General features: G+C 45.0%; 1 protein-coding gene across 1 annotated transcript; it reads right to left on the bottom strand.

Annotated features, from left to right (window-relative positions):
* Positions 1-857: 857 nt before the first annotated feature.
* atp13a1 (ATPase 13A1) lies at positions 858-18538 on the bottom strand. The gene is made up of 25 exons (XM_083780504.1): positions 18076-18538; positions 16901-16990; positions 16529-16792; positions 15400-15555; positions 13872-13941; positions 13633-13739; positions 12603-12732; positions 11778-11833; positions 11508-11634; positions 10842-10979; positions 10641-10761; positions 8534-8691; positions 7867-8042; positions 7652-7762; positions 7417-7542; positions 7214-7322; positions 5498-5691; positions 4661-4757; positions 4260-4447; positions 3341-3455; positions 2943-3139; positions 2616-2758; positions 1818-1929; positions 1579-1722; positions 858-1460 (listed from the first exon to the last, which is right to left on the bottom strand). Exons 1-25 carry the CDS (start codon positions 18442-18444, stop codon positions 1350-1352), a joined length of 3609 nt encoding a protein of 1202 aa, XP_083636630.1. The 5' UTR covers positions 18445-18538; the 3' UTR covers positions 858-1349.
* Positions 18539-26830: the final 8292 nt, after the last annotated feature.

Genomic DNA, 26830 nt, shown 5'->3' with positions numbered 1-26830 from the left:
CAGATCTGCCATTTTTGCCATCCAAATGCATTATATGGTTAAATGGGCCCTAAACTTTAAAGAGATGCAGAAATGAACTAGAAAAAGTGCCCTTCTGGGCACAGGTCTCAACCAGGAGGATAGGAGAGTGTGTGATGTTTGGCAAAATGTTTAGGAGTAATTTAAACAATTTAAACTTTAGTTTGGGTTTGTGTGTGTGTGTGTGTGTGTGTGTGTGTGTGTGTGTGAGGCAACTTGGCCTGTTGACTGGGCACTAGGGAATTCTGGGCACATCGATGTAAAGACAAATAAGAAAAAAAAACATGCTTAAACAGTCGACAATTAAGGTCTAATATTTCTACAACTGTTACAAAACCAGGCCGTATATATCCAGTCATTTTGGGGCATACAAGAAATGTAATGATAAATGTAAGTCTGATAATGAAATGCATTACTGGCTTTGGGTGCAGCGCACCATCACGTGCACTCTTGGCAGAAATAAGCACATCAACAAGTGTGTCTCATAACATGATGTGTTGTAGCCTGAGGAAGGTTCGGAGGGACCGAAACGTTGCTTCATTAAATAAGAAAATACTTATGTACCGAGCAAATACAGTGTGCGGGTGTATTCTATTGCTTTCATTGATGTCCACTGGCCTACGCACCTGTGCATATACGCCTGATTTCTAGGTGTGCCAAAGTTTTCTCCTACAGTATTGTTACAACAAAAAAGCGATTTGGCAGTAAGTATGAAGCCCTACTATGAACCTTTTCCATATAAGAGCATGTTTGCTGTTCATGGCCAGTTCAATGCTTCCTAGACATGCTCTTATTTCTTCCACTCAAGAGACGACAAAATACACACAATGTACCTTTTAAGTCTTTTTATAAGTCTGTAAGAGATTTATCTTTATACAAAATAAAAGAGAGAAATGAAAAAATTCAAAACACTTTGCAATTCTCTCTGAGAATGCCCCTGTTGTGTGTCTGTATATGCTTCATGTTGGCTTTACACACACATCTCGTCCTCAGCTCCACACAATACTGCTGTCTTCTTGGCCTATAGGAGGGGGCGGGGCGGGTTGAAGCAAGGGAAATAAACTGGGAAGAAGAAAGGGGCATTATGTGGCATAAAGAAAGACAGAACAGAAACAGAGAGTGGATGGAGAGCTGGTCACAGAGCTGGTAAAGTCGGGGCAGAAGTCAGGTGTAAGTAAAAGTATACACTTTGGAGTGTGCAGTACTGAGCGCCTTGGCTGTCCTGGCCGTCTTGTGCGTGTCACCACAGCTCTAATTCTCCACCTTCATAGTCTCTTTCCTCTCCCTTCTCAGTTTGGTTGCTAAGGGCAGCGGTTGCTGTTGGCTAGAGTTCAGGAAGGCAGCCTGAGGGTTCCTTTGCCCAGCAGGAACTGCAGGGCGCGGTCCACCAGTAGAGCGGCGACAAAGTCCACCACGAGAACCTGGGCAATGACTAGTTTGAACTGCAAGGAAGAAATTTGGGCAATTGTTGGTGAACATTTCATTCATCAAGCGGCAGCTAGAATTGAATAAAACATTTAATAAAGACAATGAATACAAAGTCTAACAATGCACACTCACTTCAGTTGGAATATCAACCAGAGCAAACTGTTCATTGAATTCTGGTGAGGAGCCGGTCAGTAGGCCTACGATGGCTAAAGCCGACAGGGCAATGCTCCAGAGTAAGGGTCGATTCTCAGTGAGGGACTCCATGAAAGGGTGACCCTGTGAGGAAAGAGAAAGAATGTCATGGACGGAATATTACGCTGGAACAAAAACAAAATCCATAAATACCAACGCGTGGAAATAGGAGTTATTACCTTGTAGTTAATAGCAAAGGTAGCCATCTGCATGGCCATTGACATAATGTATACGGTGCTGTTGATAAGACTGGGTTGAAATTCTTTATATATATCTGCAAACTTGTCCTCTCTGCAAGAAAAATAATTACTTAATTAGGATGATAGTGCTTAATGTACATTGTATGCATGATATAGAACAAATATAGTATGCATGGGTGTAGGTTTCTATTCAAGTGAACAGGACATCCCTACCACATTTTGATATTGTAATCACCAAGTTATAGGCATTAATATGGCTAAATTTCAACCCAGCATGGAACCAGCTAATGTAAAGCACATTGTCCAAGTGTCCAGCTCTCTATTTGACGGTGTGATTAATCAATGCGTAATGGTTCTGAAGAGGCTTTTCATGAGTCATTTCAAGGAGCTGTTAATTTTTTGTTGATAATAGTATTATTGAATGTCCCGACCACTTCTTAAATGAAAAACATGCCCTTGTGTTACCGCAAGTGTGTGTGTGTGTGTGTGTGTGTGTGTGTGTGTGTGTGTGTATGTGCGTATAGTGCATATGTATGTATGTATGTATGTATGTATGTATGTATTTGGTTAAAATGGGTAGGGTTTAAAAAAAAGGCAAAAGCATGCTCTGTTGCACTAGCCTAAAAGTGGGTCCTTAAAAACTGCTTCAACTTCTGAGATGTATGTATGTATGTATGTATTTAAAAGGGGGGCTTTTTTGTAAAATCCCAACCCACAATACCTTCATATATTTAAAAAGATACATAATGTATGTATGTATGTATTTATGTCATTCACCTTGGAGGACTTCTGCTCTGTGCCCCTTTGTAGAGAAACACCAAACTGCAGAAGTGAACTGCAAATTGTAGCAGCACCGTCAACACCGTATAGAAATTGAAGATGTTTGGTAAGGGCCTCTCTTTGGACAAGGTTTTTAGTGGCTGTAAAGAAAGAAGTAAAGTACTTTAATGTTGACTGCTTCAGCTAGAGTAGACAATAGTAGTAATAGTTTTAGACCACTGCAGTAGGGTCACAACGTCCTACTTCTGCACTCGGCCTGCTGTACTGCCGTTGCCAATTGTCTTACTTAGTGAATAAAGAGACCATTTTCTTTCATCTTCTCACCTTTGACCTTGATATGAAGAGGAAACAGCCAGCCAACAACAAGCCCTGCAGGGTAGCCTGGAAATCACTGAACTTGACCCCCTCAAGGTAGAGCACAGACTGGCTGTAGGCCAATACCAGGGCATTTAGAGCAAGGATCTTAAACATCTGCAGTGTTGTCACCAGGGTGCAACGACCCTGCTTTATCACATGGCAAACTGCGGACATTGGGATGGAAATAATCAGTTGCCGAAATACAGAGCGGTTAAAAAAACAAAGAAACATATGGGTTGTTTACTTGTTTCATTATTGTATGGGTTGGCACTTGGCATTTTGCCGGCTAGTCTGCTGTCACAAAAGACAGTATGCCTATGAATGTAAATGAATGAATGCCTATGTAAATTGTAAACATTACTCACTGCATTGAATGGAGGACAGTTTGGATGTGAATGGGGCAGCAATGGAGGCATCTCCCAGTTTCACTACTTGTATCTGGTCCTCTTCAAGCTCTCGTAAGACTTGGCTGATCCTCTCCTGCAACAGAGTAAGTACACCATAAAGTTAGCACGCTGATAACCGAAGGTACAACCAGGCAAAGGTAATTCATAGTTGATCCTACCTCCTGTGTATAGGAATCAACAAATGCACGCGCGCGCATGCGCACACACACACACACACACACACACACACACACACACTCTCTATAATCCATATCTCAAACTGGTGGGTCAAACTGAACAACCAATGTCAATTTGAAGCTATGATTCCCTGCTTTCATATGACATGAAAAAAAATGAAAATTAAAAAAATAAATCCAATGGCAGTCCCTCAGTCAAATTTGGTCACAAATATTAACATGCACTGTAAAGTTCTGAGTGAATTTCATTTCACTCTCAGAGTACAAATCTAACCAAACCTAGGTTTGTGTAGATAAGACGCATCTCCATTTTTCACCTACCGATATAATTAAACTGTGTGGAAACAATTCAGGGATTTAAAAAATAACTACCGGTACACTTGCAGAACGGACCAATGCAAAGACTTTGAGGCGGTCCTTCATATTGGGATGGTAATATGATTTATTTTCAAAGAAGCAGGCACAGGTGTGTTTGATTGTGCATTACATTCACCCATTCATACACCGATGGCAGCGGAAACCATGCAAAGCACCAACTAGCACATCGGGAGCAATTAGGGGTTCAGTGTCTTGCTCAAGGACACTTCGACAGTAACTCTGGGGGAGCCCGGGTTCGAACTGGCAACGTTACGGTTACCATCCAGGCACTCTACCCCTGAGCCACCGCCGCCGTACTGTGTGTGTGTGCAGTATAAGCACACCTTTTGTGCCGCTAGCTGCTCTTCCCTGTGGGTCATCACCCTGTGCCTGGCTGCCCTGGAGCTCAGTTTCCCCCCTGAACTTGGAATAGGTGGTGACGGTCTGGGCTCCGCTGGAGGCGTCTCCTTTTCCCTTCCTCGTTTCCTTTTCTCTGGCATGCGTTCAGGGGCGTTAGCCAACAGAGCCACACCTGAGGAGAGGAAGCACAAAAGACACTGTTAATATAGCTGGGGGAAGCACACACAGGATTTGTGGGTGCTGTTAAGATATATAGTTATAATATATAACTTTATTATCCCACATATCCCAGAGGCAGCCACAGCAGTTAAGGTTACAGCTTACATTTAAGTATAAGAAAGATAAAAATGACGATGCCCTTTGCCAACAGGTTGATAAATCTTACCTATGTGGGCATGTTTGAGAGCCCCAACATCATTGGTCCCATCGCCGCACATTAACGTCACATAGCCCAAGCCCTTTAGACTTGTGATCACAAACTCCTAAAACAGAAAAGACCACACAGAATATTTAGTCATTATACCAATTCCCCCCATGTGGCAGTGACAGGGGGGGGCCTTGAGGAGGCTGTAGATAACCACGTGTCTCCTCCGATACACATGGAGTCATCCGCCGGTTCTTTTCACCAAACAATGAGCTATTTCACCAGGAGGACATAATGCATGTGGAAGAAGAACACGCTATATTTCCCAGTTCTGCACCATGTCAAACAGGCCAACCTGTTGGATTGCTACAGTAGTGCTCAGAGCCTACCCTAGCCTCAAACACGGAACATTGTGTTCGTTGTTCGAGTGTGTGGTGGAAGCGTGGAGGAATCTAACCACAGGCTCATTATGTACAATAAACTTCCAAAAAATGAAAAGAATAAAAAGAAAAAACATTTAGCATACACATTAACCCATTCTGACCTGAGATCAGATTCATACGAGGTTTCCGCCGGACACACACTGGTCTGATGAACCCATTCTGACCTGAGATCAGATTAAAAAAATGTCAGTCGCTCTTCGATTTTTCAAAAAATAGCAGACCTACAAGCTCGTATAGCGCCACTCGGTGGCGCGATATGAGCTTGTAGGTCTGCTATTTTTAAATAGCTAAAGCACGACATGACGCCGACACCAAAATGGGTGCCCGTTCAGAATGGGTTAATGTAATGTAATTAATGTAACAATAACATGAAAGAGGGGAAAAAAAGAAAGAGCAATAATGCTCAAAGACTGACCTTCTGTTTCGGGCTGACCCGGGCAAACACTCGCACATAAGGCAGTAGGGTGTGCAGCAGCTGTGTGTCACTAGTTAGTCTGGTTAGCCCCTCCCCGGTCACACACAGGTCATACTGCTCGATGAAAGAGGGGACCGAGGGAGGGGGCATCGGTACGCGCACCAGGCCATCGATGGACTCCCACAGCCACTCACCTGGCAAACATAAACACATTATTAACCCATTCTGACCTGAGATCAGATTCATACGAGGTTTCCGCCGGACACACACTGGTCTGATGAACCCATTCTGACCTGAGATCAGATTCTAAAAATGTCAGTCGCTCTTCGATTCTTCAAAAAAAGAAGACCTACAAGCTCGTATCGCGCCACTCGGTGGCGCGATATGAGCTTGTAGATCTGCTATTTTTAAATAGCTAAAGCATAACATGATGCTGACACCAAAATGGGTGCCCGGTCAGAAATAGCAGATCTACAAGCTCGTATCGCGCCACCGAGTGGCGCGATACGAGCTTGTAGATCTGCTATTTTTTTTAAATCGAAGAGCGACTGACATTTCTAGAATCTGATCTCAGGTCAGAATGGGTCAATCAGACCAATGTGTGTCCAGTGGAAACCTCGTATGAATCTGATCTCAGGTCAGAATGGGTTAATGCTCTTCTAGGGATATGAGAACCATGTTGGTGGGACATTCCATGAATCAGCACTGTGAACCTGGAACGCTGTTTTCAACTGAACTGTGGGAAAGAGTCTGAGTATTCACTAACGCTGGTCTAATGCTGGAAACATATTAGACAAGGATGTTTGGAGATCTTATTGGGATAAAAGAGAGGATCTCATATTTCCCCCTTTGTTAGTCATTTCTATAGTACTAGAGCGGTGCCCATTGGGCACTGGCCTACTTGGAAATAAATGCATGCCCCACGACAGTTATGTCTGTGTCCCTTTTATACCCATATATGGAGTTATTTGTCAGGCATGCCCAAATATGGAGTCTATGCAGATGTCAGAATGATGTCAGAACAGGACAGCTCCATATGGAGATCAGGTCCAGAGCACAGGCAAGAGGTCTTTTGTGGAGGTTCTGGACAAACCGACTCGACACCGGGCACTGCACTCCCTGTGTGAGTGTGGAACGCGTGTGTGGAATTTGAAGTCGGTGGGGCGAACGGTTCTCGAGTTACGTGCATTACAGACGTGCACACGTACAGACAAACAGACAGACAGACAGAGACGTGGTACATTTGGTAACCGGAGAACTCGAGGATAGATGAAACAATGTAATGCATTAGTAAACAATATCCTGAAATACCATTGGTACTATCATTGGTATTCACATACTCACCTTTTATCATTATCTAACTGACCATTTAATTAAACAAAATAATTTCATCACTTTGGAAATGAACTTTGGAAATTTGACGAGTTCTCCTGTATTCGTGCATTCATAGATAGATAGATGGAAACGTGATCTCAGAAAGCAGTTCCATTGCTGACAGTAGGGTTGCACAATTAGTCGTTAAATAAAATTGGTAGATTTGCTATTTTTGACTAATGTTCCCACCAGAAAATGGATGCTGGGGTTCAAGTGGTTAATAAATGAATGCATCTGCACTGTGGGTTTCTCAGTAACAACACTACTCTATCCTAGCACTGTCATGTAATGCACAACTGGCTCATTTAAGTAATAGACAAGACTGTTAATGACTTGACTTACCTGGATTGGGACCTGATTGCAATATAAGTGTATGTTTCTTCTGAATGAAGTGCAGCTCTTTCGCAACGTGACATGCCGTTAGTGGATTGTCCCCTGTGATCATCACCACCTGATAGTCAAGAGACAGTAACATCATATTTCTCATATATTCTCATTCTGTGTGTGTGTGTGTGTGTGTGTGTGTGTGTTTGTGGCTTACTTACGTAATGTGATGCCTCCTGGATCTCTCTGATGACAGCCTTGCTGTCGCTCTTGAGGGGGCACGACACAACCATGAACCCGACGAAACGCAGGTCACACTCCAGCGTATCGCGATTCATCTCCCTCACCTGTACATCCACAACACATCCAGCTCATTTTCAATCACATCTCTTCTGATCACACCATTACTAGACCTGTGGTTGATTGTGAATAATATAAATGCACAGTGAAGGAGACCTGTTGATGGCTGAGGTGTCCTATCTCTTTGTACCCTAAGGCCAAGACTCTGGCTCCTTCCCGAGACATCACCCGGTGGACCTCGTCATAGCTCGCGGGACACACTGAGAACTACAGTGACACAGCTGGGTTAGAACAGCAGTTAACACTCACACAATCACTCCACTAACAATCAGAGCACTGTTAAGCCTTTGTTGTTGTTTGTATCTATCTACCATTCCCCTGAGTGTCTCCGGCGCGCCTTTGACAGTGGAAATGTAGCAGAGCTCTGTGGAACCCATCTTCTCGTAGGAAGCCAGGACGGACATGCGCTTCAGAGCGCTGGCAAAGTGGAAGCGCTGGTGGATCTTTAGGCCCTGGGTTTTGATGCCACGAGCAAAAACCTTCTCATCTGCACAGAGACAACCAGTCAGACAAGAATGACAAACAAAGGCTTGTATAAACTGAGTAACGCATTCATAGCAGCTTGAGAGAACTAGGGTATTTTCCCCCCACAAATAAAGACAGAGGAAATATTATATAACGTCGCTAGCCTGTCGGGAGGAAACCACCTAACTCAATTTATGAGGTTTTAGATTCTTTCCCCCATAAATCAATGCTATTGACACCCTTTAAGTGTTGGTTAAAAAAATATTGAACCAATGAAAAGTAAAACCTCTTAACTCAACTTGACCCTCAAACTGTCTTCTAAAGCAGCTAACTCCACCACCTCACCCTCTCTCATGCAAGTAATTGACAATATATAAAGTCACTCACAATACAATCATTGATGAGGCAGTATTGCATTGTTTTCATTTTCGGCTTAGCCAGAGAAAACAAACCAGGACACAAGCGTGCACAAACGCCTCCACACACGTGCACGTTGTGGTGGTGGCACTGTACCTTTTGTGAGTGTCCAGTCTGCAGCGGTCAGCATGGCCTTCTCTAAGGGATCGCCCACCAGCTGCCCATCATCCAGGGTGACCAGCGAATGGCAGGTAGCCACCACCCGGTGCGTCTCCACTGGGATCTCAGACACCGGCATCACTTCGTTCCCTTCTCTGCGACACACACAGACATCAGTCCATATGATGAGCACATTTATCTTGTGGCTTATGGCTGATTTATGGTTCTGTGTCACGGTGTCCTCAGAGCTACATCATGGGTGCCTGTGGCGTGCAGTAGTCACACTAGCAGCGACAAAGCAATAGGCTACCGGTCATTTTCAACGGAAACAAACACAGTCTCTGCTTGACAGGTGTAACACGTTACAAAAAGAGTTGGCATATGGGTTAAAAAGTATTCAGCTCTCCAATAATACAGTGAAGCGTCAATCAATCATGTGTTTTTGTTTCTCTCCCCACAATTCCTTCCCCATTCCGTAACAGGAAGAAAAACCTCATTCTTTGCGTTAATCAGTTCCCTGTGCTATTTCAACCCTTCCCTTCCCATTCACAGAATGTGACTTGAGCAACACTTCAACGGCGACTCAGCAGCAATGTAGCTTGCCAGGCTTGGGTCGTTTTGTAGGTTTTGTCGCCAATAGTGGGAACACAGCATGAGTGATTTATAGTCCTGCCTCTACCCATTGGCTGCCATATGCCTGCTGCAAATCTTTACAGCGGTGTGGTGCATTAATTCAAAAAGACCCTGAAACTAGAAAAAGTGCCCTTCCGGGCACAGGTCTCCACCAGGTTATCCACAGATCCGTGCAGTTAGAGGTAAAAACACTTTTCGGCCAGTTATAGCGCCAGCTTGAGGCTGAGTTGAAATTGTTCATGTGGCATTTCGTCCTCGGCCTAGTGGGAATGTGGGTGCACAATTTCACGGAAATCACGCGATGTGTTCATGATTTGCAGCATTTTGTTTGAAACTGAGCACTCCTGTGAACTTTGGAAGCCAATCTTAACCAATCAGGATGGAGTGTGATAAATCTGAAAGACCCGTTTCGTTGAATGGCTGTAGAGAGACTGTGTACCAATTTGCGTGATGTTTGGACAAAATCTGTAGGTGTACTGTGCAAAAAGGTGTTTTGCACAAAGCGGCCTCCTGGTGGCGCTATAACAGGCCGTTCTGGAAAGTTTGGGGCAGAGGTTCATCGTTGGCATCCAGGGAGTGTGTGTGCAAAATATGGCATCGACCGGGTTAACGGTGGCCGAGATTAGCTGTTCACGGACACACGGACACACGGACGGACGGACGGACGGACGGACACGCGGACGGACGGAGTGCAAAACATACTCTCCCCACATGCCTTCGGCCTGGTGGAGACAATGATGGCGCTTTCATTCTCTCATATTTACTTTGTGATACCGAGCAGTGTGGTGGTGAAGACTGGTACACTGGAGATGGCTTTGCTCTATTAATTAATGTTAGCCTAGCAAGATTATGTTAGACATGTTATGTTAGACAGTATAATAAAGAGAGACAGTGTGAGGAGCACTGAACATGTGAGGAAGAAGAGGGGGACTTTGCTGTGCTTGTTTGGCATGAGTAAATTTGATTTAATACATTGGCTGTGCCCATGAATCGTTCACAAGTCCACTTACATTGATCCCATCGATCTCATTCACAAAGGGATTAGCGAAGCCAAGCAGGCCTATCACAGTTCTCGGTGTGCCTATATGAATATTTACATTTTTGAAGAGTTGCACATAAGCTAATAGTACACCTAGGCACAGAAGCATAAATCAGCAGCACTGTGCTTTATGCTTATGCGTTGTAACGTATGGATACTATACCACACACATCTCAGTGTAAGGGGTAATTCAATTTATGACCTACTGCCATCTTTCTTAGCAAATTGGTAATGCTTAATTTGTGATCCATCATACGCCTGTCGTGTGCCAGAATAACAGATATACAAGCTCGCAACACGTCGCAGCTGCGCTGTGAGCTTGTAGATCGCCTATTTTCAGCATGTGACAGCGTTGTACGACCAAGTATAAATTTGTCTTAAAATAAATCTGAACTAGGCTTAAATCAGAGAGAGTGATGAGGCGAAACGTACCCGAGGCCCGCCACCCCTCGTACCACCAGACTGTCACTGGTCAGCGTGCCCGTCTTGTCAAAGCAGCAGACCTCCACTTTCCCTGCAAACGGTATCCTGAAAGGCTCTGTGCAGAATACATCTGGAGGGAAGGATAACAAAGTTGGTTCATGACGGGTCATTAAAGAACCGTGCGGCACGGCTATCCACACACACACTTACATAGTTTAGCGAGGGCAATGAGAGAGGTGTTGACTGCCAATGAAAGCTCGATGGGGAGTTCTGGCGGGACCACGGAGGTGAGGATCAGGGTGCACTCCAGAAACAACTTGTACCGGTTCCGGCTCAAGTCCTTAGTCCCTGAGGAGATTACACAGAAACATTTCATTTATTATTTACACATATAATATAGTAGTATGTAACATGTACCGTGTATACATGAAACTCTGCTCTAATCTCACCATAGGCTATTAAGCAACACAATCACAATGCTTTAATCCAGTGGTTCCCAAAGATTTTAGCTTGAGACCCAAAAGAGAAATTAGACGTTTGCCCGGGACCCAAACTAGTGAAAGTAGCAGATCTACAAGCTCACAACACTTTGCCGCGCTGTGAGCTTGTAGATCGGCTATCCCCTTTCACTACTACTTAAACATTTGTTTTCTAATTTATGGAATTTCTTAGATTTTTATTTTATTTCTTCATGAAATTACTGGAAAAACATAATTTAAATTTGTTTTTAATCCATGAAAATGTTGTTAATTAAAAGCAAAATGTAGGAAACAAAAATTAAAGGGACCCATACAAATGTGTCCGCTATCCACAGCCGACCCCGTGTTGGGAAACAAGTGCTTTAGTCGTCCATGCAAAGCCAAAACAAGCCCTCACCTTCTATCCACACGTAGCCAGCTGCAGCAATGGCAAACACCAGGAGGAAGAGGATGAATATGAAGGTCTCCAGATTGTTTGCCGTCACTCTCTTCACCCCAAAGAGAATGGTCCGCAATAGCTTACCCTGGAAATGTGTACACATTCATTGTGTGTTAGTTTGAACAAGATGTCACATGAAAATAATGCTCTTTTGAGGAAGTAGTAATGTGAGGAGAGAAAAGAAAAGAAAAAGCACAAAGGTTCATAATCCATTCAGCATCTTCTCACCTGAGAGGTGTAGAATCCAGTTCTCAGTACATAGGCCACACAGCCATTGTCTACAGCTGCACATGAAACAGATGAATGTGGTCAATCAACATGTATGCTTTTGCTAGGGCTGGGCAATATATCAATATTTATATCAATACCATGATGAGACTAGATATCTTCTGGGATTTGGGAATATGCTCATCATTGGGAATATGATGAGCTTTATTTTATTCTTAAGCTCACAATACTCTGCATCATGACACGTTGTGAGATTGTAGATCTGCTATTTTCACTATTCAAAAAACAGTCTAGTCACAGTGTTGATTTGTAGGTCAAATATATTGTAAAATAATAATATATGACTTTGTCTGTCATGCCCATTTGCTATCAAATAGAATACAATGACAGTCCATCAACACTACAATTTACAATTTAGGCATTTAGCAGACACTCTTGATCCAGAGCGACTTACATTTAAGCAAGAACAAAAAGCATGGCATACATCACATATCAAAAGTAGTTATCATGAATCATGTATAAACTAAGAACGTAACAGAGTATCTATGTCAACTATACATACTATACTATATTATATATTATACAATATACATGTGTACTATAAAGTGCTATGACTACATAAAATGCAATTCTAGTGCTGTCTACGTAACGAGCTATAAGTCTGTCTAAAATAACAATGCTAACCTAAGTCTACTATCTAAGTCTACATAAAGGGCTAGGCTAGGGCAAGTGCTACGGGCCATGGTGGAGTCTGAAGAGGTGGGTTTTCAGACTACGGCGGAAGATTGGGAGTGAGGCTGCAGTTCTGACTGTGATGGGACTCACGTTTGAGCCCAGTGCTGGCTTTCAGAGGGGGGCTATGCTGGACCACTTTAGTCCCTCCAGAAATGATGTGGAGACGGGAGTCTGTCTGGAGGTCCAACACATGTTCTGGGACCACATCCTCCACTGGCTCCTGCAGACATCATACAACGATTATTAAATCATTAGTTCCGGTCCTTGTTTATGATTGGATTAGCTAGTTTCAAGCCATTTTAAAATGCCGTGTAAAATAAACACACACCTGTGTGCCCGCATTACGTTGGTATGCCTGTGCCACACATTCTTCCGAAATGTCAGATTTGGCCGTGAATCTTTATTTACAAAAATAGTTTCTGATAAGGTTTTAGACGAGAAATAAGCCATTCAGTTTCTCAATATTGATTCCTTGTTTTCAACATTCAGGACCTTCAATGCAGTTATTGGGGAGTCCATTCGAATGAAAAACACTGCATAGCAACTGCCTTGTTTTTGCAGGCCGTCAGGGTGGGGGACTATTTTGTTATTAAATAAAATAATTTTAATTGGGATGTCTACAATTTTCATTTGAAATTAAGCTAAGGGGGTTTTAGGCAATCCACTCTGTGCCTAACAACGCCCCTTAGCTGTATTAACCCATTCTGACCTGAGATCAGATTCATACGAGGTTTCCACTGGACACACGCTGGTCTGACGAACCCATTCTGACCTGAGATCAGATTCATACGAGGTTTCCACTGGACACACATTGGTCTGATTGACCCATTCTGACCTGAGATCAGATTCTAAAAAATGTCAGTCGTTCTTCGATTTTTCCAAAAATAGCAGACCTACAAGCTCGTATCGCGCCACTCGGTGGCGCGATATGAGCTTGTAGATCTGCTATTTTTAAATAGCTAAAGCACAACATGATGCCAACACCAAAATGGGTGCCCGGTCAGAATGGGTTAATTAATGCAGCAAGCGTTACCGTTTCATATCTGTGAAGCTTATGTACTTTGAAGTGTTAAGTCCTCAGTTCTGTACAGTGTCATAATCATGTCAGACTGACTCTAACCTTCATCTGGGGCACTGACTCTCCAGTCAGCATGGCCTCATCCACGATGCAGCGTCCTCTGAGCAGCAGCACATCACACGGTACCAAGTTATCCTGAGGTGACCGTCCTGCCACGGAAGAAATACACATGATTAGAGAAATCACAAACACACACACACACACACACACACACACAGTCTGATTTGTGCAGTGGGAAAGAATGGCATTTTACAGAAAACGGTGAGATAAATTAACCATACCTATTGAGACGAGGTCTCCGGGAACAAGCTCATCACTGGATATAGGTCTCCACTTCCTATTACGATACACCTATTGGGGAAACACACACACACACACACACACACACACACACACACACACACACACACACACACACACACACACACACACACACACACACACACACACACACACACACACACACACACACACACACACACACACACACACACACACACACACACACACACACACACACACACACTTGTGAGGACATTTCTCATTACAATTGCATTTTTTACTTAACCTGATGGCCCAACTAACCGGGCCGGCTGCTGCTCTGTTCACAACTACTATACGGTACGCCGCTGTTTATAAACAGAAACACAGTTTGGGCTGCATTTTGATTGGTCAGAGGTGTAGCATTCGCCAGCAAATCAGAGCGGAAAAATAAGGAGCAAAAACAGTCACATTGCACTGATGTGGAAGCTTGCATTGACTTTATTATGTTTATTATGTTTAACGAATAAATCGCATCGCTAATTCGCCAGTGTGTAAGGACCTTTTCCCCCCCAACTCAAAAATCTTACCTTACTCTTAAAAAACCTCATGGGGACCAGGGTGCACCAAATGTCCCACGGTCAATTGTGAATGGTATTACTATCCTTGTGGGGATTTTTGGTCCCCAGCCACAAGAATAGTAATAAAACATAAACCAGACACACACACACACACACACACACAGAAGGCACACAGAGAAGTCCATGGTAGAAGGGCTCGTCGGTGCTTAACAGGGACAACTTGAATCAGAGAGAATAATACCTGAGCACTTGGGGAGAGACTACCCAAATAACATATAGTGGAGCACTCGACTGGTCTCTCTGGTACATGATCATTATTTTGCAGGGGTGACTGACGTTTAGACTTCCTCAGAGTAAAAAAAAAGAAAGAAGAAAGATGAGTCGAGTGCTCTAGTACATTTTATTTGGGTAGTCTCTCCTGAAGTGCCAAGGTATTATTCTCTCTGATACGCAGAAGGCATTTGTGACACACTGTATATCCAGGTATTATTCTCTCTGATACGCAGAAGGCATTTGTGACACACTGTATATCCAGGTATTATTCTCTCTGATACGCAGAAGGCATTTGTGACACACTGTATATCCCAAGAGCATTTATTGCCCCTGAGGAGGAGGGTGTGTGATGAACACTAAAGCAGTGGTTCCCAAACCTTTCAGCCCGGGACCCAAAACAAATGAGATATTCGCCCGGGACACAAACTAGTGAAAATAGCAGATCTACAAGGTCACAACGTGTTGCTTCACTTCACGCCACGTTGTAAATATTTGTTAGGTTTGTCTTTCATTTCTTCATTTTACTGAAAAAGATGTTGGATTTTGTTATTCATTCATGAAAAGTTCAGCTTTTTTGGTAATGTTTTTTGAAAATATTTTGAAATAATAATCATTAAAAACCAAATGTAGGTAAGAAAAGTGGGTCCCGACCCACTGTTTGGGAAACAGTACACTAAAGTACACTGCTACCTACCTGGATCATGTAGGGCTTGTTCCCCATGCGTCGGATCTCAGACATGTTCCTCATTTGCTGCTGGACCAGTGACGCCTCAAATGCCACCAGCATGAAGAGTGTGAACACACTGTAGTACCAGTACTCATCCAGACACCACAGCCCCACACAGAACACCTGGACAGAGAGAACAGACAAACACTGGCTCAACCAGCGATACAAACAGTGAAACAAGCCCTACACAACATCATCATAACAAATACAAGAACAGTCGCCACCGCCATATTCCTAAACGTAACCTCAGTAAAGCTATGCCTAAACCAAACCTTATTCCTCCTAAACCTAACCTCAGCTATAATACACCTAACCTTATTCCTAAAGTTACAGTATATATAGCCCTAAACCTATTCCGAACCTTAACCTCAGTAAAACAAATACAGTCAAGAATACAAGAAACGCTGGGGCCGAGCGGTCCGCAAAACAAAATCACACCAGTGTGAAGTGAGGGGTGCTAATATATTAAAGTCTAATTCATGTTGATTAGGTGATGTAATGGTGATGTGAAACAAACGGTGCCAACACAAACATCAAACGCCATTAACAATAAAGAGACGATATGACGTAATGAGTTACATTATGAATTCTCCCTTCATTGTCAATGGCGTTTACAAAACAAGACAAACATTAAATCTGTATATAGGAGGGGCTAGCGCCCCTCAAACATGGGGGTGACTCGTGAGTGTGTTTTGGGGCGAGCGTTCCCGATTATAGCATAATTGAGAACTGCTCATAGGATAGTAGAAAGATGAGAAATTGAGGGCAGAGAGAGGGGGACGGACAAGTAACACAGGTCTCCAGCGGGAATAGAACCGGCAATGTTGCGAGTATCAGTTGCTAGGTCTAAGCGACATTTTTTTTAATCAAAAAATATATTGATACAGTGAATATTGGTGATTTCATAACATACTATTTTACACAATGAGACTTTTGATAAATAATCATTAGAAAAGTCTATATAACTAAGTGAATAAAGACTAATGATCGATATAATAATAATATATATTATCCAGCCCTAGTGCCATGCAGTCACATCTGCTCTTAAGCCAAACATAATGAATTCATGTTTAAATGTAGGAGGTGCTGCACATGCCTGGAACACAAAGAAGGGAGCAGTGGCTCTCTCTCTGAAGAGCTCCAGGAAATCAGGCACCATCATCTCGGCTCGGTTGGTCCCGTAGCGTTTTTCTGCAGCTCGCAAATCCGTCTCCTCCTGATAGCCACGCCACACCTGGAAGTGGCTCATCGGGTGACTGATGGGAAACGACACCGGGAGGAAACATTTCTTCTCGTCTCTGTCAAAGATGTAGCGGGTCTTCTGAAACTCAAAGGACAGAATCTCCTCGCCATCCTCACCCTGCCATTGAATATGAGAGAGATAAAGTCAACAGATTAGATGTGCTTTTCTGCCAATTCTACACTCATAAAATGGTGGTTGACATCAGCATAGAAAAGGTGAGCTGACCTGGTCTCTCTGAAGAGGCACAAGCTCAGCAGAACCGTTATTTGGCATAGGTACGACCTTTGCCAGCGTAGCCTTTTGCGGGTCGGGTTCCTGTAGATACAAATAAAACAGGTGAGAAATGAATAAGTCACACATCCTGGCAGGAGTGTGCACCATTGCAGCTTTTACCAAGTGTCATGCTCAAATTAAAGGTATATTCAGTGATTTCACTTAATTCAAATATCACTTATTTTTTTGTTTTGTTGTGATAATCCTCCCTACTATAGAGTGTGCTGGCCATATAAGGAGTTCCTCCCTGTCCCCAGTTAACCCCTGGGGGTCAAAAAACCTTTCGTTTCGTTTTTGACTCTCTATCCTGATTGAACGAAAGGCTGGGTCCCACAGCCAAAAACGAAACCTAAGGTTTTTTGAGTGAAATCACTGAATATACCTTTAAGGAGAAAAAAAAGCCCCCATGCAGCACCTTCTTTAAAACAGAAATTCTAGTAGTTTCACTTTATCCGAATGTGAAGCTGAAATGTATGACTTATGACCAGAGAAAGATGTATATAGATAAGACCAAATACCGAACAGCTGCACTCAAAGCACGTGCAATGCACTTCCTCCCTAGCCTCGCATAGCCATACTACCGGTAATATCACTGTGTGGATATTTGGGGCATTATGCATTGCAAAGGCAGATTGAAGGCTTGTTGCTAGCAAGGCTACTTCCTCCCTATATCTACACCTCTATGAATAGGTTCTTATGATCATGTAGCTATATAGTATATAACATGATAACATTCATGCTGGGCCATAACATATGGAAGAGTCTAGTCTCTGTTAGTTCAGGCCAGGGAGCAGCAGTGTCACAGTCACAGGCATCAAACACGGGATGGACACGTTTCAGTGGTTAACATGTTATTACAGTGGTTCTGCTCAAAGTGGATTCCAGGGGATATGTGGGTTCCTTTAGTTTAGGGGGTCTAAATTGACTCATACAAGTCTGTAACTCTGCAGACAGTATGGAACCAAATTAACCCTAACGTGTCCATTTGGTTCCATTTCGTATACAGTCAGAGTCAGTCAGAGACCTTGACATTTTGGGCTGTAAGCTGATGTTTTTGGTGAAAGCTTGCTTGCCCAATGGTCACCCACCCGCCCGTGCATTTTTATGTTTTACCCTATGGTTTTTACCTTGGAGCAGGTGAGCCAACAGTGCGCGTGCACGGACCAATAGCCAGACAGCGCCGTTAGGACGTGCGCGATGCCGATCGCGGCCAGCGCCAGCAGGCCTGCCTCCGGGTAGTCAGAGGCGCCGTACACCCCCAGCCACACGTACAGCCAGCCCGGGTAGAGGACCCCCACGAACGGCAGCACGGTGCCGTGAAGCAGCCGCGGTCTGCGATGGAACAGGGCGACCGAGCTCACCAGCTCGTCGCTGCCGTTGTCATGCTGGTTCATAGTCATAGAGGGGGCCATTTGAGGCGGCTCACCCGGCCCACGAATCCCGTCTGCCATATTCCCTTCTCCTTCCTCCTCTTCTTCTTTCATAGCCTCATTCATCCCGGTCGTCCCCGGACCCCCCTCTCCTCCTCTCTCCTCCTCCACGCCGGCCGCCCACCTCTGCTGTATTCGGTTTGAAGACCCGTTCCACACAGTGCCAGTGTCTGGTCCTCTTCTCCCCGTCTTCACAAGATTCCGTTCTTTTTTTTTTAGTGAATCGTTTTCGTTCTCGCTCTCCCACTGAACCGACCGACCGAACGCTTCCGCGTACGCAACCACGCACAGTGCCACGCCGTGGTCTCTCACTGGCTCTCTCGTCTGCTCGCTGTTTACGCGAGATAAACGAGAAGGCTGGGATAAACAGCTTTTGTTTTTAAACAGTTGTAACTGTCAAAAAAAGGCGAATCGTTTTCTGGTCGGTGAAATTGTCATGAAATAAGAATACCGTGAATATCCGTATTTGTTTTTAGCTGAAGTTGCCTTAAAGTGACTTAAACTAATGCATTAGTAGCACAATTCCCACAACAACATGGTGTTGCGGTCCCTTTTAGAAAGGGATCTGGGTCGTTGATTGACATAACTTGAAGCCAATAGAAGTTAAATACATTTCATATTGTCACATTTTTTCGCCCTATCGAATTCAGTCTATGGTAGTAACACGGTAGTAGACGCTACGCTGGTAACATTGTAACCTTGCTGTTTCCATTCATTAATTTGAGAGACAGACAAACCGCCACTTGTTCCAAAACATGTAAGAAGTACCGTAGTTTTATTAATGTGTGTAACATAGGCCTACTGTTCATTGTTTACATTAACGGGACTTGATGTCTGCTTGATTCCTCATGATTCATGAATAATAAGGTCGCAGTGTGTGACTATGTGTGCGATATTGGCTAATATCGTTCAAAATGTGACTTCACTACTGCATTTGTAGACTAATTCTTAACTAATGATATACCATACCTTTATTGTTAAATTGCTACATTTACAGTCTATTGCTATTATGCTATGGTTATTATTGATTGGCAATTGCAATGTTTTATTATTCATGAAAAAGAGTTTATTATTCTAAAAAGAGTGTTGTTATGATCAGTAGATCAAAGGGAGACCAAAAGCTCACCTTTCCCTCCTTCTATCTGGCAGGTGAAGCCTTAGAGGTGGTAACAAAGTTTAAATACTTGGGGCACATAATCAGAGAAGATCTATGTGATGATGATGATGTGCAGCGCCAGTGCTGTAAACTTTATGGTCAAGCCAACATGCTGGCACGAAAGTTTCATATGTGTACAGACAATGTCAAAATAGCACTTTTTAAAACCTATTGCACTCCACTTTATACAGCTCACTTGTGGTGCCGATACAGCTAAGCAAAAATGAAAAAACTTCAGGTGGCATATAATGATGCTTTTAGTATATTCCTGAGACTCCCAAGATGGACCAGTGCAAGTGAAATGTTTGTGACCAGTAATGTACCCACCTTTCATGCTGTAGGCCTACTGAGGAATTTTATGTTTAGATAGATTGAGGGAATCAACGTATGTATTAATGATGGCCTTAACAGGGATCACCCAGAGTGACACAGTCTTCTCCTCATGTTTCTGGAAACACTGGAGGCAATGTTTATATGTTTTTAATTGACAAGGACTGCCTGGAGTGAAAATAGCCTGATAAATAGGCTATCTCTGTGTTGTTGTTTTGTATTTACTGTCATGTTTTTCCCTGTTGTTTTGTTTGTATATGGACCCATTGTGTCTGAAATAAAGTTTTCAATCAATATTATTATTATTATTATTATTAATCTTATCTAGCTAAACATGAACGTTATCTGTTGACTCAGGCAGGCTGCTATGGAGATCACGGCAAAATATTGCCCTAAAGAAATGGAGGCATATGGTTCATGTGTGCATGCCAACCCATCAACATGGCAACATGCCTGTGAGGAACTGAAGCTGAAGCTTGCACAGTGCACATCTGCACAGTAAGGCATTAAAAATCCCCTTCTTTCTGGTCTGGTAGGCTAATGATTTTCTTGCAAACATATTTTTATCAAAGCATACATTTTTTTATGTGGTTTCTTTTCTTCTTCTTCCATCTCCCACATTTTTTTGGTAGCCCAGTCATCCAGAAAATTGGGTCAAGTTGTTCCAAGGAGTTTGAAGAATTTGACCGGTGTCTCAGAGAAAACCAGACCTCAGCTGCCTCCTGCACACCACATTTAGCACGTTTTCTTGGATGCAGCGAGACAGTGGATCTGAGTGAAGTGGGTGAGTTTGCTGGACCTGTCCAGATCAAAGTTGACATCACACACTATAGCCTGGAAACCATACGAATCTGCCAGAGCTAAAATTAGGGCCTGACTGATATGGATCGATTTGTATGACCGATACCCATAACCGATTTTAGAGAGGGGACAATAAGTGATAACATTTTGAGCTGGAATGAAATCAGGTCTTTTTCTGTGTGGGTTAATTTTTACCGATTATGATTATGTAAAGTGGCTGATTTTTAAACCAATGACTTCATTCAAGACTTATATCATCTTTTTTAACCCATTCTGACCGGGCACCCATTTTGGTGTCGGCATCATGTTATGCTTTAGCTATTTAAAAATAGCAGATCTACAAGCTCATATCGCGCCACCGAGTGGCGCGATATGAGCTTGTAGGTCTGCTATTTTTGGAAAAAATCGAAGAACGACTGACATTTCTGATCTCAGGTCAGAATGGGTTCATCAGACCAGCGTGTGTCCGGCGTATGAATCTGATCTCAGGTCAGAATGGGTTAAAAGAGTAGTTTGGTTTGGAGTGACACAGACACACTACACTACATGACCCGATGAAGATGTGGCCGATACATCCAAACGTTGCACCCTGTGAAATAGAAAGGGCTAAAACGGTCTGAGTTGCTCCAGTGCCTTCCTTCCTCACACTACACCACTACCAGCACCATTCTCCTCTTCCTCACACTACACCACTACCAGCACCATTCTCCTCTTCCTCACACTACACCACTACCAGCACCATTCTCCTCTTCCTCACACTACACCACTACCAGCACCATTCTCCTCTTCCTCACACTACACCACTACCAGCACCATTCTCCTCTTCCTCACACTACACCACTACCAGCACCATTCTCCTCTTCCTCACACTACACCACTACCAGCACCATTCTCCTCTTCCTCACACTACACCACTACCAGCACCATTCTCCTCTTCCTCACACTACACCACTACCAGCACCATTCTCCTCTTCCTCACACTACACCACTACCAGCACCATTCTCCTCTTCCTCACACTACACCACTACCAGCACCATTCTCCTCTTCCTCACACTACACCACTACCAGCACCATTCTCCTCTTCCTCACACTACACCACTACCAGCACCATTCTCCTCTTCCTCACACTACACCACTACCAGCACCATTCTCCTCTTCCTCACACTACACCACTACCAGCACCATTCTCCTCTTCCTCACACTACACCACTACCAGCACCATTCTCCTCTTCCTCACACTACACCACTACCAGCACCATTCTCCTCTTCCTCACACTACACCACTACCAGCACCATTCTCCTCTTCCTCACACTACACCACTACCAGCACCATTCTCCTCTTCCTCACACTACACCACTACCAGCACCATTCTCCTCTTCCTCACACTACACCACTACCAGCACCATTCTCCTCTTCCTCACACTACACCACTACCAGCACCATTCTCCTCTTCCTCACACTACACCACTACCAGCACCATTCTCCTCTTCCTCACACTACACCACTACCAGCACCATTCTCCTCTTCCTCACACTACACCACTACCAGCACCATTCTCCTCTTCCTCACACTACACCACTACCAGCACCATTCTCCTCTTCCTCACACTACACCACTACCAGCACCATTCTCCTCTTCCTCACACTACACCACTACCAGCACCATTCTCCTCTTCCTCACACTACACCACTACCAGCACCATTCTCCTCTTCCTCACACTACACCACTACCAGCACCATTCTCCTCTTCCTCACACTACACCACTACCAGCACCATTCTCCTCTTCCTCACACTACACCACTACCAGCACCATTCTCCTCTTCCTCACACTACACCACTACCAGCACCATTCTCCTCTTCCTCACACTACACCACTACCAGCACCATTCTCCTCTTCCTCACACTACACCACTACCAGCACCATTCTCCTCTTCCTCACACTACACCACTACCAGCACCATTCTCCTCTTCCTCACACTACACCACTACCAGCACCATTCTCCTCTTCCTCACACTACACCACTACCAGCACCATTCTCCTCTTCCTCACACTACACCACTACCAGCACCATTCTCCTCTTCCTCACACTACACCACTACCAGCACCATTCTCCTCTTCCTCACACTACACCACTACCAGCACCATTCTCCTCTTCCTCACACTACACCACTACCAGCACCATTCTCCTCTTCCTCACACTACACCACTACCAGCACCATTCTCCTCTTCCTCACACTACACCACTACCAGCACCATTCTCCTCTTCCTCACACTACACCACTACCAGCACCATTCTCCTCTTCCTCACACTACACCACTACCAGCACCATTCTCCTCTTCCTCACACTACACCACTACCAGCACCATTCTCCTCTTCCTCACACTACACCACTACCAGCACCATTCTCCTCTTCCTCACACTACACCACTACCAGCACCATTCTCCTCTTCCTCACACTACACCACTACCAGCACCATTCTCCTCTTCCTCACACTACACCACTACCAGCACCATTCTCCTCTTCCTCACACTACACCACTACCAGCACCATTCTCCTCTTCCTCACACTACACCACTACCAGCACCATTCTCCTCTTCCTCACACTACACCACTACCAGCACCATTCTCCTCTTCCTCACACTACACCACTACCAGCACCATTCTCCTCTTCCTCACACTACACCACTACCAGCACCATTCTCCTCTTCCTCACACTACACCACTACCAGCACCATTCTCCTCTTCCTCACACTACACCACTACCAGCACCATTCTCCTCTTCCTCACACTACACCACTACCAGCACCATTCTCCTCTTCCTCACACTACACCACTACCAGCACCATTCTCCTCTTCCTCACACTACACCACTACCAGCACCATTCTCCTCTTCCTCACACTACACCACTACCAGCACCATTCTCCTCTTCCTCACACTACACCACTACCAGCACCATTCTCCTCTTCCTCACACTACACCACTACCAGCACCATTCTCCTCTTCCTCACACTACACCACTACCAGCACCATTCTCCTCTTCCTCACACTACACCACTACCAGCACCATTCTCCTCTTCCTCACACTACACCACTACCAGCACCATTCTCCTCTTCCTCACACTACACCACTACCAGCACCATTCTCCTCTTCCTCACACTACACCACTACCAGCACCATTCTCCTCTTCCTCACACTACACCACTACCAGCACCATTCTCCTCTTCCTCACACTACACCACTACCAGCACCATTCTCCTCTTCCTCACACTACACCACTACCAGCACCATTCTCCTCTTCCTCACACTACACCACTACCAGCACCATTCTCCTCTTCCTCACACTACACCACTACCAGCACCATTCTCCTCTTCCTCACACTACACCACTACCAGCACCATTCTCCTCTTCCTCACACTACACCACTACCAGCACCATTCTCCTCTTCCTCACACTACACCACTACCAGCACCATTCTCCTCTTCCTCACACTACACCACTACCAGCACCATTCTCCTCTTCCTCACACTACACCACTACCAGCACCATTCTCCTCTTCCTCACACTACACCACTACCAGCACCATTCTCCTCTTCCTCACACTACACCACTACCAGCACCATTCTCCTCTTCCTCACACTACACCACTACCAGCACCATTCTCCTCTTCCTCACACTACACCACTACCAGCACCATTCTCCTCTTCCTCACACTACACCACTACCAGCACCATTCTCCTCTTCCTCACACTACACCACTACCAGCACCATTCTCCTCTTCCTCACACTACACCACTACCAGCACCATTCTCCTCTTCCTCACACTACACCACTACCAGCACCATTCTCCTCTTCCTCACACTACACCACTACCAGCACCATTCTCCTCTTCCTCACACTACACCACTACCAGCACCATTCTCCTCTTCCTCACACTACACCACTACCAGCACCATTCTCCTCTTCCTCACACTACACCACTACCAGCACCATTCTCCTCTTCCTCACACTACACCACTACCAGCACCATTCTCCTCTTCCTCACACTACACCACTACCAGCACCATTCTCCTCTTCCTCACACTACACCACTACCAGCACCATTCTCCTCTTCCTCACACTACACCACTACCAGCACCATTCTCCTCTTCCTCACACTACACCACTACCAGCACCATTCTCCTCTTCCTCACACTACACCACTACCAGCACCATTCTCCTCTTCCTCACACTACACCACTACCAGCACCATTCTCCTCTTCCTCACACTACACCACTACCAGCACCATTCTCCTCTTCCTCACACTACACCACTACCAGCACCATTCTCCTCTTCCTCACACTACACCACTACCAGCACCATTCTCCTCTTCCTCACACTACACCACTACCAGCACCATTCTCCTCTTCCTCACACTACACCACTACCAGCACCATTCTCCTCTTCCTCACACTACACCACTACCAGCACCATTCTCCTCTTCCTCACACTACACCACTACCAGCACCATTCTCCTCTTCCTCACACTACACCACTACCAGCACCATTCTCCTCTTCCTCACACTACACCACTACCAGCACCATTCTCCTCTTCCTCACACTACACCACTACCAGCACCATTCTCCTCTTCCTCACACTACACCACTACCAGCACCATTCTCCTCTTCCTCACACTACACCACTACCAGCACCATTCTCCTCTTCCTCACACTACACCACTACCAGCACCATTCTCCTCTTCCTCACACTACACCACTACCAGCACCATTCTCCTCTTCCTCACACTACACCACTACCAGCACCATTCTCCTCTTCCTCACACTACACCACTACCAGCACCATTCTCCTCTTCCTCACACTACACCACTACCAGCACCATTCTCCTCTTCCTCACACTACACCACTACCAGCACCATTCTCCTCTTCCTCACACTACACCACTACCAGCACCATTCTCCTCTTCCTCACACTACACCACTACCAGCACCATTCTCCTCTTCCTCACACTACACCACTACCAGCACCATTCTCCTCTTCCTCACACTACACCACTACCAGCACCATTCTCCTCTTCCTCACACTACACCACTACCAGCACCATTCTCCTCTTCCTCACACTACACCACTACCAGCACCATTCTCCTCTTCCTCACACTACACCACTACCAGCACCATTCTCCTCTTCCTCACACTACACCACTACCAGCACCATTCTCCTCTTCCTCACACTACACCACTACCAGCACCATTCTCCTCTTCCTCACACTACACCACTACCAGCACCATTCTCCTCTTCCTCACACTACACCACTACCAGCACCATTCTCCTCTTCCTCACACTACACCACTACCAGCACCATTCTCCTCTTCCTCACACTACACCACTACCAGCACCATTCTCCTCTTCCTCACACTACACCACTACCAGCACCATTCTCCTCTTCCTCACACTACACCACTACCAGCACCATTCTCCTCTTCCTCACACTACACCACTACCAGCACCATTCTCCTCTTCCTCACACTACACCACTACCAGCACCATTCTCCTCTTCCTCACACTACACCACTACCAGCACCATTCTCCTCTTCCTCACACTACACCACTACCAGCACCATTCTCCTCTTCCTCACACTACACCACTACCAGCACCATTCTCCTCTTCCTCACACTACACCACTACCAGCACCATTCTCCTCTTCCTCACACTACACCACTACCAGCACCATTCTCCTCTTCCTCACACTACACCACTACCAGCACCATTCTCCTCTTCCTCACACTACACCACTACCAGCACCATTCTCCTCTTCCTCACACTACACCACTACCAGCACCATTCTCCTCTTCCTCACACTACACCACTACCAGCACCATTCTCCTCTTCCTCACACTACACCACTACCAGCACCATTCTCCTCTTCCTCACACTACACCACTACCAGCACCATTCTCCTCTTCCTCACACTACACCACTACCAGCACCATTCTCCTCTTCCTCACACTACACCACTACCAGCACCATTCTCCTCTTCCTCACACTACACCACTACCAGCACCATTCTCCTCTTCCTCACACTACACCACTACCAGCACCATTCTCCTCTTCCTCACACTACACCACTACCAGCACCATTCTCCTCTTCCTCACACTACA

The sequence above is a fragment of the Protomyctophum parallelum genome (assembly GCF_964188405.1).
Source record: "Protomyctophum parallelum genome assembly, chromosome: 13".
Lineage (NCBI taxonomy): Eukaryota > Metazoa > Chordata > Actinopteri > Myctophiformes > Myctophidae > Protomyctophum > Protomyctophum parallelum.
This window is presented reverse-complemented; position numbering and strand designations above follow the sequence as displayed.

Bases quoted from the DNA above. Each gene is read 5' to 3' on its own strand.
- atp13a1 (XM_083780504.1), bottom strand. From the start codon at position 18,444: ATGAATGAGGCTATGAAAGAAGAAGAGGAGGAAGGAGAAGGGAATATG. The intron at 16,991-18,075 runs GTAAAAACCATA...TTGTATCTACAG, and splicing joins GTTGGCTCACCTGCTCCAAG to GAACCCGACCCGCAAAAGGC. The intron at 16,793-16,900 runs GTCAGCTCACCT...ATTCAATGGCAG, and splicing joins TGCCTCTTCAGAGAGACCAG to GGTGAGGATGGCGAGGAGAT.